Below are 14,221 nucleotides of genomic sequence, written 5' to 3'. Positions count from 1 at the left end.
CCTAATTCAAGTTAGAGTTATATAGTTGAAACGAAAAGTCGACTTTTTGTATTTAGTTAAAATCGACTTTTCGACTTTTTGCATTATATGAAAAGCCGACTTTTTTCGACATTTTGACTTTTCTTTACTTTTTTTACTTTTTTCGAATCTTTCCGACTTTTCTATTTTTTCGACTATTTTCGACTTTTTCCGTCTTTTTCGACTTTTTTAGACTTTTCGACTTCTTTTGACTTTTTTCGACTTTTTTTTGACTTATTTCGACTTTTCGATTTTTTTTCGACTATTTTCGACTTTTTTCTTTTATTTGACTTTTTTCGACTTTCAGACTTTTTTGACTTTTTTCGACTATTTTCGACTTTTTTCTTTCTTTTGAATTTTTTCGGCTTTCCGACTTTTTTCGATTTTTTTTACTTTTTCCGACTTTTCGATTTTTTTCGACTTTTTCCGACTCTCCGACTTTTCAACTTTTTTCGCTTTTGCGACTTTTCGATTTTTTTCGACTTTTTTATTACTTTTTCCGTCTTTTTTGACTTTCCGACTTTTTTTGACTTTTCGACATTTTCCGACTTTTCGACTTTTTTCGACTCTTTTCGGTTTTTTCAGACTTTTCGACTTTTTACGACTTTTATTAACAAAGTCGACTTTTTTCACAGACGATAGTCGAGTTATCGACTTTATTGGAACAAAATAGTCGACTTTGACTTTTCGACAAAAAGTCGATTGTTCGAAAGTCGATATATAGAACCCTACTTTTTAGATATTTTTTTTTTGGTTGACAGTATATTAAAAATGTCTCTATAGAATGTTACTGGATATTTTTTACTGGAAAGTACACGAACACAATAAATTTGCTTCCAAAATCCCATTTTCTGATCTCTCGGATTCCGCGTTCATTTAAAATCGTTGAAAATTTAAAAACTAAACGTAGTTGAAAACTTAGCCGGCTCACAGTCGATTTTAAGTCGCCGCCGACAAATTTAGTGTCAGTCGTCGCCGCCGACGTTAATATTTGTCGGCGCAGGGCTCTGACGCTAGGTATAATCACTTTTTTGCAGTTTTTTTTGCTGCACATAGAAAAATTGTAGAAGAAGAAAGAAGAATTCGTAATATATTTTAAGCAAACGAAAAATTCCATTGAAAAAAGTGAAGAAAAGCTATTTTATTGTGCGACAATTAAAATATTTAACATAATTTTTAACAATTAGTGCAGTGTTTTTGGGTAAGTTGTTAAAATTGAAAACACTCCCGACAAAAAAGTTTTCAATTTATTCAAGGTGAATGTACGCTTTTATTTGCGAAAAAAGTCGCAGAAATAGAAATCAAATCTATGTAGTTGGAAAGTGAAAAAAGTGTGTGTGTTATTTTCAACTAACCACATTGTCTTAATTTAGTTTTTTACTATATTTAATTGTATTTAAAAAAAATACTTTACCAAAATTTTTGCCATGAATTTTCCCTAAAATTGTCTGGCAAAAAAAGGTGGTGGTTTTACGACGACGACGTATATGCCCCATCATTACTCGAAAAAAAAACCACCATTGCCCACGCCAACAACAAAATCATGGTCGCTTTTGTCTATTTTAACTCATACCGGGAATGTTTTCTATTGTTTCGTTTGACATTTTGTCGGTACTCAGCAGACAACATCTTCGGGAATGAGACACTTTATTAATATCAGGGATGGAAAGTGCAGTGCTAATGTACTTCTTCAGTAGTTTATAACATTAACTTTCAGCAGTAGTTTTTTCCCCTGATGTACTATGAACAACTTTTTTTCTAAATTATGAAATTTTGCTAAGTTTTCAATAGATTAGTTTATATTTTATTAGTCTAGAGCAGCGAAACGATATGATCTTGTAATTGGTTTAGTTCATTTGATTTAGTTATGATTTGATTAATTCACAGAATAAATGTACTAGACAATATAAAAAATTAGTTAATTAATTAGTTAAATGACCAGTGATTGGAAAAGTAATAGATTATTAATTTCACCAGTCAAAAGGCTAGTAAGTTGGCTAATTAACATTTAAGAGACTTGGAAAAGTTTTGACTTTTGAAAATTTCAATTTTCCATACCTGACTTAATACCTATCATCAGACTTCGGTTTTTATGAATGTGTATTATTGTTGTTGTAGTATTGTGTAAAATTTTCGCTTGATTTTTTTGTTTTTAGGCATTTTTTTTGTGTCTATTAAAATAAGGGTAAAATAAATTTTCATTACTTCCGTTTAAGGGTTATCAATTTTAAAAATGCGGTAAAATATTTTGCTAATAAAAAAGTTTACGATTTCATTTCATTTTGATTTACAAAATACAAATAATATTGTATATACATAAAGAAAATGTGAAAATTTTGAAGTGTAAATTTCAAAACAGTAGGGATTAGCTGCCGGCCATGACTCTTAGTATCAAATTGAAAAACAAAACTTTAAGAGAGGGTTTTTTACTACTCAGTTAAACTAGGCTTAACTTACTGTCATATTAAAGTTTGTGCAGATTTTAACCCATGATTGTGTTTTTCTGTTATGGATCTAGGATATATTAATTTTGTTAATATTGCCAACTTTTCAGTCAAAAACATAAACAATGATCAGCTGTTTTTTGCAAATATCACTTGTAAAATGTAAATTTTTCTAAATTATATAAATAAACATTTAAAACAATAATAATATCGATAAATGAAATTTGAAAATTACCATTTACTTAAAATATTAAGTTTTTCTTCTTCCGAATTTATTATTTTATTGTTTTTTTACACCTTATAATTTAGGTGTAAACTAATATAATAAGTAACTTTAATGATTACTGAAAAAAACATAAAACATGTATTAAACCAGGTTTAGCCAATGAAGTAAGATTATCTTTAACAGAAAAATCCGCCCTAAGTGCGGGTTTCTTTCTCCTCAGTTAAACTAGAATAAACTTGCTGTTAGGTTAAACTCGAAACAAATTTAGGCGGACTTTACCCGATGGTTGTGTTTTTCAGTTTTAAATTTAAGCTCAGTTAACTTTTTTAGTATTGCCAATTTTTTACTCAATAACATAAACAATGGACAGCTGTTTTTTGCAAACAATACTTTTGTAAAATGGAAAATTTTTTAAACATTTAAACAATAATAAATAAAACAGAACAAATCAGAAAATTGCAGTTTACTTAAAATATTAAGTTTTGGTTCTTTAGAAATCATTGTTTTATTGTTTTTGTTAATTGTGTTTTCTCACTTATAACTTCAGTTTAATAGACCAATTACACTCACTTAAACTAAGATAATAAGTAACTTTACTGATAACTGAAAAACACGAAATATATATTAAACCAGGTTTAACCAAAGGATGAAAATTAATCTTTATTAGAAAAACTCGCCCTAAGAGTGCTGTAATTTAAAACGTTGAAATTGTAACATTGTATGGACATAATTTTGAATAGTCTCACCTACAGTCTATAGTCTAATCTTAAATCTAATCAAGTCTAAAGTCTAGTCCATATACATATGAACTTTATAGTCTGGTTTGTTATGTAGTCTATTGCATATTTTAACCTATATTCTAGTCTACAGTCTAACCTATATTCTAGTCTATAGTCTTAAGTCGAGTCTATAGTCTAGTCTATAGAATAGTCTATAGAATAGTCTATAGTCTAGTCTATAGAATAGTCTATAGTCTAGTCTATAGAAGAGTCTATAGTCTAGTCTATAGAAGAGTCTATAGTCTAGTCTATAGTCTAGTCTATAGAATAGTCTATAGTCTAGTCTATAGAATAGTCTATAGTCTAGTCTATAGAATAGTCTATAGAATAGTCTATAGTCTAGTCTATAAAATAGTCTATAGTCTAGTCTATAGAATAGTCTATAGTCTAGTCTATAGAATAGTCTATAGTCTAGTCTATAGAATAGTCTATAGTCTAGTCTACAGAATAGTCTAAGTCTAGTCTATAGAATAGTCTATAGTCTAGTCTATAGAATAGTCTATAGTCTAGTCTATAGAATAGTCTATAGTCTAGTCTATAGAATAGTCTATAGTCTAGTCTATAGAATAGTCTATAGTCTAGTCTATAGTCTAGTCTATAGAATGGTCTATAGTCTAGTCTATAGAATAGTCTATAGCCTAGTCTATAGAATAGTCTATAGTCTAGTCTATAGAATAGTCTAGCCTATAGCATAGTCCATTGTCTAGTCTATAGCATAGTCTATAGTCTAGTCTATAGACAGTATTGAGTCTAGTCTATAGATTTTCTATAGTATATTACAGCTTCAAATTTTTAAACATAATTTTAAATTATTATATATTGAATGTAAATTTGTAATAACTACTCAACTTAAGATTGTTTATAAACTTACAAACTTAATACTTAAAAAAAGAATCATCAATAATATATGTATTTAAAAATAACCACATACTTAATGATTTATTTTTGTTCAAGTTTCACTTTTTTCTTTGTTTATAAATATTTTATTTCATTTGAATTGTATTTACCTTGACGTTTAATATTAAAAAAACATAAAAAGCTTCATATACATACATATATTTTTTACTAATTTTTACATAATAATTTAACCTTTATCCTCCCCTCAAAAAAAGGCCACCATCAACAAAAGGCAAACTAACATAAACATTAAACAAACGCAAAAGATAAAGAAATTCTCAAAAAGCTAATTATAAAGAAAAAAATTAAATAAAAATGACGTGGGAACCGCAAGCAGATGGCTTACAGCAAATCATAGGCATACTCAAGGAGTCACAATCTCCTGATACAGCAACTCAATTGGCCGTGCATATGGTAAATACACAAAAAAAATAAAACAACAACTTCTTAAATCTTTAATATATTTCTCTCCAATTTTAAACAGAAACTTGAAGAACTTAATCAATATCCGGATTTTAATAACTATTTGATTTATGTTTTAACCAAACTTAAATCCGAAGATGAACCTACACGTTCCCTAAGTGGTCTCATACTCAAGAATAATATGCGCACTCATGGCAATAACTTAAGACCCGAAATTGTTGAATATATTAAACATGAATGTTTACAAGCTATTGGCGATCCATCACCTTTGATTAGAGCCACAGTGGGTATATTAATAACTACTATTGCCAGTAATGGTGGTTTACACAATTGGCCACAGCTTTTGCCATCGCTGTGTGATATGTTGGATTCCCAAGATTATAATGTATGCGAGGGTGCTTTTAGTGCTCTACAGAAAATCTGTGAAGATCATGCTGAAACCTTGGACTCTGCCTCTCTCAATAGACCACTCAATGTTATGATTCCTAAATTTTTGCAATATTTCAGTCATAACAGTCCCAAGATACGTTCACATGCTATTGCCTGTATTAATCAATTCATTATGATTCGTTCTCAAGCTTTGATGTTACATATTGATACTTTTATTGAAAGTCTTTTCAATTTATCATCCGATGATGATCATGAAGTTAGGAAGAATGTTTGTCACGGTTTAGTTATGTTGCTGGAAGTACGTATGGATCGTTTATTGCCCCATATGCCGCAAATTATTGAATATATGCTAATGAGAACACAAGATTCAGATGAGGGAGTGGCATTAGAAGCTTCCGAATTTTGGTTATCACTTGCTGAACAAAGCATTTGCAAAGATGTTCTAACACCATATTTGCCACAATTGGCGCCGGTTTTAGTTAAGGGCATGCGTTATTCGGATATTGATATTATTTTACTTAAGGGTAATGTGGAAGAAGATGATATGGTACCAGATCGTGAAGAAGATATAAGACCACGTTTCCATAAATCACGCACACATACCATCAAGTCTACCGAGGCGGGTGGCGGAGATGATGATGACGATGATTTCGATGATGGTCTAGATGATGACAATTCCTTGTCTGAGTGGAATTTGCGTAAATGCAGTGCTGCCGCTTTAGATGTTTTGGCCAATGTTTTTCGCCAGGAATGTTTACCTATTCTGTTGCCCATACTAAAGGATACTCTATTCCATCAAGATTGGGTTATAAAGGAAAGTGGTGTTTTAGCCTTGGGCGCTATTGCTGAGGGTTGTATGCAAGGCATGATTCCACATTTACCCGAGTTAATACCCTATTTGATTAGCTGTTTGTCAGACAAAAAAGCTTTGGTACGTTCTATTACCTGCTGGACATTATCACGTTATGCCAATTGGGTAGTTAGCCAGCCACATGATCAATATTTAAAACCCTTAATGGAAGAATTGCTCAAACGTATTTTAGACTCCAATAAGAGAGTACAAGAGGCAGCCTGTTCAGCATTTGCCACACTCGAAGAAGAAGCTTGCACTGAACTTGTGCCCTATTTGGAATATATTCTACAAACTTTAGTATTTGCTTTTTCCAAATATCAACATAAAAATCTTTTAATACTCTACGATGCTGTGGGTACATTGGCCGATTCTGTTGGTCATCATTTGAATAAACCACAATATATTGAAATTCTAATGCCACCACTAATTGACAAATGGAATCTTTTAAAAGATGATGACAAAGATCTATTTCCTTTATTGGAATGTCTATCGAGTATAGCTACAGCTTTGCAATCGGGTTTTTTGCCGTACTGTGATCCTGTTTACAGAAGATGTATATCTTTGATTGAACAAACTATCAATCAGGAAATGGTATGTTTTTTTTGGAAGTTAATACTAATAAAAACAAAATTAATGTTTTTTTGTTGTTTTCAAAAGGCTTGCAAACAAAATCCCGGTATTGATCATCCCGATAAAGAGCGCATGATTGTAGCTTTGGATTTATTATCTGGTTTAGCTGAAGGTTTAGATGGTCATATTGAATCTTTGGTTGCTAATAGCACTATTATGCAATTATTATATCAATGTATGCAAGATATATTGCCGGAGGTAAGAACTTAATATTTTTTCCATAAACTACTTAAATCTTTAATATATATTTTAATTTTCTTAAAAAAAGGTTCGTCAGTCATCTTTTGCTTTATTGGGAGATTTAACTAAGGCCTGCTTCCAACATGTGCATCCATTTATGGCTGAGTTTTTCCCCATTTTGGGACAAAATCTAAATCCCGATTATATATCCGTTTGCAACAATGCCACCTGGGCAATTGGCGAAATTTGTATGAAATTGGGTAAGTTCAATAATTAAATCGACATAAATCCAAATCGTTATTAATTTCTCTCTTTTTTTGTCTGTTTCTCCTTTATTTTAGGTGAAGAAACTCGCCAGTATATACATTTAGTACTTAAAGAATTGATCGTTATTATCAATCGACCAAATACACCTAAAACACTTTTGGAAAATACTGGTAAGTTTTGCTTAATATAACGTTAATAAAATCCATTTACCTTACATTAATAAGACTATACAAATTGTGTGTGTAATGATTTTTGTTACTTTACTTTTTTTGTCTGTGTGTATATTTTTCTTACAAAACAAAACAACATGAACGTAAAATATGTTTTCAGCACTAAGAAAAGCACATCACTTATGATTCATATATACTTATTTTTAGCTTTTATATATTGTATTCTTTTTTTTTTTGTTTTAATCGAGTTTTTAGACATACAAAACTATAGTTACAATGTTTATTTTAATATTTATAATAAATCGTCTTCATAATTGTTTAGGATTACTTATAGTTTTATGTTTTACTTATAGAGTCTTTATAGTCTCTAAACTAGTTTATGGTTTACTAACTAGTCTTTTGACTAATCAATAGTATTATGGGTATCCATAGATTCCAATAAAAGTCGGAATTGGTTTTGAAAGCTTCAAATAACATGTTCAGATTTTATAAAATCTAGTATTATAAATTTTGATTTCGTTCTATAAGACTATTCATTATCCGGTTAAAAGACGAAAACATAATATTTTATGAAACCAATGTATTTATCTGGTCAGTTTTAAAACTAATTCCAACTATTAACTTCAATTATAAATAGTTTATGGGTTGTCTATTGACTAGTCTATTAATAAGTCTATGGACTAGGGTATTGAAAGTGTAATATATTGATTAATCTATGGACATGAATATTGACTGGACTAGTCTTTGGACTTGTCTATGGACTAGTTTTTGGAATTGAATATGGACTAGTTTTTGGAATTGAATATGGACAAGTTTTTGGACTTGTCTATGTACTAATCTATTAAATAGTCTATTGATTAGTCTATAGACCAGCGACTATGAACTTGACTATAGAGTATTCTATTGAGAAACCTGAACTAGAACTGAACTGAACTAGAACTCAAATAGAACTGAACTAGAACTGAACTAGATCTGAACTAGAACTGAACTAGAACTGAACTAGAACTGAACTAGAACTGAACTAGAACTGAACTAGAACTGAACTAGAACTGAACTAGAACTGAACTGGAACTGACTTAGAACTGAACTAGAACTGAACTAGAACTGAACTAGAACTGAACTAGAACTGAACTAGAAATGAACTAGAACTGAAATAGAACTGAACTAGAACTGAACTAGAACTGAACTAGAACTGAACAAGAACTGAACTAGAACTGAACTAGAACTGAACTAGAATTGAACTAGAACTCAGCTAGAACTGTACTAGAACTGTACTAGAACTGAACTGCAACGAAACTAGAACTCAGCAAGAACTGAACTAGAACTGAACAAGAGCTGAAATAGTTGAGTTCTAGAACTCAACTTTAACTCAACTATAACTTAACTATAACTCAACTATAACTCAACTAGAACTCAACTAGAACTTAACTAGAACTCAGCTAGAACTGAACAAGAATTCAAACAGAACTGAACGAGAACTGAAGAAGAACTGATCTGGAACTGAACTAAAACTGAACTAGAACTAAACTAGAACTGAACTAGAACTAAACTAGAACTGAACTAGAACTAAACTAGAACTAAACTAGAACTGACTAGAACTTTAAATTTGTAGCCAATTTTCCATTGTTTAAGACAATTTCTAATTTTAAGCAAAATTTTAAATTTATTTTAAATATTTTACACTTATTTAACAAACTTTTTCTACAAATTTGGTCATATATTTTTTCATCTCTCTTCCAGATATTACTTGGTTTCAAAACCCAAGTTGGCGATGAAAATTGGCGCCGTTTTGTTGATCAATTTCCTCCCATACTATCTGAACGTTTGGTCCACATGTATAACATCTAAACCACAGTCAGTGTTTGTTGTATGATTGCCTGAATGAAACAAGCAAAAAATGGAATTTATTTTTCAAAGGTTAAGTAAAATTTGACTACAAACAGCAGTGGTATACTAAAAAAAAAACAATTCAAAATAACAGATTAGTAGGATTCAAACAAGTATCACAGTCAGTTTTTGTGTGAAACAAATGAAGGGAATATGTTTTACAGCTTTTTAAATTAAAATACTTTTTTTTCTTTCTTTTTGTTGTTTAGGGATTTTCATTTTATATTATATTATACAGTGAAACTTGTAGGGCATAAAAGTAGGAAACAACAGAACAAACTAATTAAAAACAAAAAACAAGAAAAACTTTAACATGTAGACAGCTTTAAAGATGTATTAGACAGTCTTTAGAACTTTTAAATTTTCTTCATTCTTCAAATGGTTATAATTTAACTAAAGGTAGTAAATCCTTTAAAGAAAATCCAAATTAATTCGTATGATGAAATTTTACTGATTGTAAATTATTTTTCTTGGTATAACAAGTTAATAGAAAAAAAAAACAAAACAAACAAAAAAAGGTCTAACCTTAAAGACATACATTTTTTTCATTAAAAATATATAAATAAATATAAATAAACAAAAATTAAATTAAACTTATTTAACAAAACAATATATACATAAATTATAAAATATAAACTAAAAAATATTAACTAAATAGAAAAAAAAAAACATAAAAAAACAAAAAAAAAAAAAAAAAATCAAGCAATTTATGTACTGTCTCTCTCTCTCTCGTTCATAACAACATCTTAGTAAAAACCCTGTACTAAACATATTAAAACAAAACTAAATTTTAAACACAACTAACACAATAGTGAGTGAGTTGGTGAGTAGATTAGTTTTTATGCTTAAAACTACTCATTATAAAAAAATAAACTTTTACCACGGCCAGTAATATATTAACAATTAATTTTTAATATTTTTTTAATTATAAATATTAATATATAATTGTATGTGTATGCAGTAACCCCCTTTTTTTCTTAAAACCAACATTTATTTTTCTTTTGTTATATTTTTCATTTACTTACACACAACCTCATCAATAACTTTAATTTCTAAACAAAAAAGATTTTGCAAATCATCTGTACTTAACATTTAAACAAATTAATTTTATGTTTAACTAAAATTTTCAGTAACATAGATTTTTATGAATTCTTTTAATTTCTTTTTGTTTGAAATCATTCTTTTCTTTTTTTATTTTTTAATAATTTTTTATGATTTTTATTTTTTTGAGTATAAAAAAAAAGAATAAAAGTGTATTAATAAAATTAAATCGTTCGGTTCGGGTCGGGTCGTTTTCGTCGCGTTTATATTATTAAATTTAAATAAAATATATATATAGATTCTATATGTATTATTAAAAATAATATTTATAGAAAATTATTAAAAGAAATGTGTTTTAAACATTTCTTTTAGGAATAAAATAGTTTGAAAATAGTTTGTTAAACAAATGAATATGAAAAATACTTTAGATTGGTATTGTTATCAATGTTATAATTGTTAGCAAATATCGATAAGAATTAGAATTGTATATAGTTAAACTATTAAAGTTTAAATTACATTTGTATATGAAGCATAACTGCTATAGGTTGTAAATTTACTTTACAATTATGAACTGTAAATTGCAATTTCTTTTAGTTTGTTTTATATAAATTTTATAGTAAAATATTTGAACTATTTGCTACTGATTTAAATATATTTAAAAAAAAGAACAAATTCTCTTCTTACGAAAACAAAACTTTAAAATTTTGTTATTGAAATTTTGTCTTTTTTCTTTAGTCCAAACTTTTGTCTTTACTACAGCCTATAGTATAGACTATTCACCCATATTCTGCATTTCGATTACGTTTACGCATTCAGTTACGCAATGATCGAAAAAAGGTATTCCAACAAAAGCCTGAATCGTAAGAAAATGATGAAGCAAATCCATTTCGTTTCAATGCTTTACGAATGTATGTATTCTACATTTCGATCGTAATTACGTTTTTCTAAGTTTTTGTTTATGTGGCGGAGAGTCGAATCGAATCGAATTTCGATTCAAATTGAAATGTAGAATAGGGGCCATTGTCTATAGCTAAGACTATAGTTTAAAGATCAAACTAAAGTCTATAGTCCAGACTATAGACTACAGCTCACACTATTATCGATAGAACAGAAAATAACTAGAGCCAAGACTATAGCCTATAGTACAGACTATTGACTACAGTCTACAGCTCTTACTTAAGTCTATAGTCGAGACTATAGTCTACAGATGAGACTATTGTCGATTGCCCAGAAAACAATCTATAGCCACGACTAAAGCCTATAGCCCAGATAATAGTCAATAGCTAAGACTATAGCCTAAACATAGTCAATAGTCAAGACTATATTCTATAGCCAAGACTAAAATCTATAGCCAAAACTATAGTCTGCACAAAGGCTATGATCTATAACCAAGACTTTAGTCTATACTACCGAGACTATAATCTAACTAGCCAGACTATAGTCTATAGCCCAGACTACAGTCTATACTACTAACCATAATATGTATTGTCTATAGCCCAGACTATAGTATATAGTCTAGGCTATAGTCGATAGTCCAGACTTTAGTCTATAACCCAGACTTTAGTCTATACTCCAGACTTTAGTCCATAGTCCAGAAAATAGACTATAGCCAATAGCCAAGACTATAGTCTAAAGCCAAGACTATTGCGTACAGCAAAGGCTATAGTCTACAGCAAAGGCTATAGTCTATAGCCAAGACTATAATCTACAGCAAAGACTATAGTCTATAGCCAAGACTATAGTCTATACTACTTTGACTATAATCAATACTACCCACATTATAGTCCAAAAAATTATCTATAGTTCTGCCTTATAGTCTTAAGCCAGGCTTTAGTTAATAGCCCAGGCTATAGTCTATCAGACTATAGTCTAAAGCCCAGAAAATAACCTATAGCCTAGACTTTAGTCTATAGCCCAGACAATAATTTACAACCCAGACTTTAGTCTATAGCCCAGAAAAAATCTATAGCCCAGACTATTGTTTGTCCATTGTTGAATATTTTAGAAAATTTAAAAAATAAATTTCACAATTCTCAAAAATTCATTTGTTTAACAACTATTTTCAATACTATTAACTAATTATAAATAATAAATAAAATATCGTCGCGTTTCGGGTTTTATCGGTTTCGCGTTCGCGTTTAATCTCAATTTCGTCGTTCGTTTGCTCGTAAGTTCGTTTGATTTAAGTACTGCTCGGTCAGCTCGTCGTCGTCGTTCGTTCGTTTTGGTACAAATTAAAAACATTAGCATTAGGGTTCGCGTTTTAATTTTTTTTTACAAAAAAACTATAAATAGCAAAACAAAAAATGTTTATAAAACCTTAAAAAAATCTGTATAGTAAAGAAACAACTAGCAAACCAGGAGAACAACAATAGTATTAAAAATTTAAATATTTTTTTTTTATAATTTTTTTAATTTAAAAAATTTTTTGCTAACTTTTTTAAAAGAAATCCTATAGAATAATTTAACAAATCATTATTTTTTTTATATAATTTTTTTTTCAGAGTCTCACTATAGAAAATATTTTAATATTTTTAGGTTTTATTTAGATAAAGGATATCTATAGTACAGACTATAGTTAAGTTAATGTTCAAGACTAATGTTTCTAGCCAAGACTGTAGTTTGAAGTCAGATCATAGTTTATAGCACAGAGTTAAGTCTATTGTCTAGACTATAGTCATGTTTATGTTCAAGACTATAGTTTTTAGCCAAGACTATAGTTTATAGTCTATATATATAATCCGAAATTTAGTTTAGACTATAATCTATAGTCCAGACTATAACTTATAGTCCAGGATATAATTTATAGTCATACTGTAAACTTTAATTCGGAATATAGTATAAAGTCCATACTATTGTATAGTCCAGACTAAAATCTATAGTCCAGACTATTGCCTATAGTCCAGACTATTGCCTATAGTCCAGACTATTGCCTATAGTCCAGACTATTGCCTATAGTCCAGTCTATTGTCTATAGTCCAGACTATTGCCAATAGTCCAGAATATAGTCCAAAGTTCAAACTATAGTCTATAGTCGAGGCTGTATTGTATAGTCTTTGCTCAGATATATAGTCTAGACTGTAATGTAAAATAGTCTAATGACCAGGCGATATTTTTATTGTCTATAGTACAGATTATTGTATATAGTGCAAACTATTGTTTGTGGTCCGAACTATTATCTATGGTCCAAACTATTGTTTGTGATCCAGACTATTTTCTATGGTCCATACTATTGGATATAGTCCAGACTATTGCCTATACTCTAGACTGTAGCCTATACTTTAGACTATAAACCCGACTATTGTATATAGTCCAAACTATAGTATATAGTCTAGAATATTGTCTATAGTTCAGATTATTGTTATATAATGCAGACTGTTGTCTATAATCCAGATTATTGTCTGTAGTCCAGATTATTGTCTGTAGTCCAGACTATTGTCTATAGTTTAAACTATTGTTTGTGGTCCAGAGTATTGTCTATGGTCCAAACTATTGTTTGTGGTCCAGACTATTGTCTATGGTCCATACTATTGGATATAGTCCAGAGTATTGTCTATAGTCGAGTCTATTGTTAATAGTCCTTACTATTGTCTATGGTTAAAACTATTGCTTGTGGTTCAGACTATTGTCTATGGGTCCATACTATTGAATATAGTCCAGACTATTGCCTATATTCTTGACTTTAGTCCAGACTATTGCCTATATTCGGGAATATTGTCTATAGTCCATACTATTATCTATGCTTCAAAATATTGTTTGTGGTCCAGACTATTGTCTATGGTCCAGACTATTGTTGCTATTGTTACGGGCTATTGTATATAGTGCAGACTGTTGTCTATAGTCCAGATTATTGTCTATAGTCGAGACTATTGTCTCTAGTCCAAACTATTGTCTATAGTCCAGACATTAGTCCATAGAATAGCTTTCAAATATTAAGTTCAATATTTAACAAAATTTTCAAAATAAATTTAAATCTAAATAAAACCTAATAATGTTGTAATTTTTGTAATTTTTAA

At 29.5% G+C, this 14,221-nt stretch overlaps 1 protein-coding gene across 1 annotated transcript; it reads left to right on the top strand.

Moving 5' to 3' along the window:
- The first annotated feature begins 1,032 nt into the window (after positions 1–1,032).
- LOC111688559 (transportin-1) lies at positions 1,033–7,337 on the top strand. Its single transcript, XM_046953300.1, has 6 exons — positions 1,033–1,219; positions 4,580–4,778; positions 4,849–6,621; positions 6,688–6,858; positions 6,929–7,100; positions 7,182–7,337. The coding sequence occupies exons 2-6, from the start codon at positions 4,680–4,682 to the stop codon at positions 7,295–7,297; spliced, it is 2,331 nt and encodes a 776-aa protein (XP_046809256.1). The 5' UTR covers positions 1,033–1,219; positions 4,580–4,679; the 3' UTR covers positions 7,298–7,337.
- Positions 7,338–14,221: the final 6,884 nt, after the last annotated feature.

The sequence above is a fragment of the Lucilia cuprina genome, chromosome 5 (assembly GCF_022045245.1).
Source record: "Lucilia cuprina isolate Lc7/37 chromosome 5, ASM2204524v1, whole genome shotgun sequence".
NCBI classification, from domain to species: domain Eukaryota; kingdom Metazoa; phylum Arthropoda; class Insecta; order Diptera; family Calliphoridae; genus Lucilia; species Lucilia cuprina.
The sequence above is the reverse complement of the archived record's forward strand: the minus strand, read 5'-3'. Positions and strand labels throughout refer to the sequence as shown.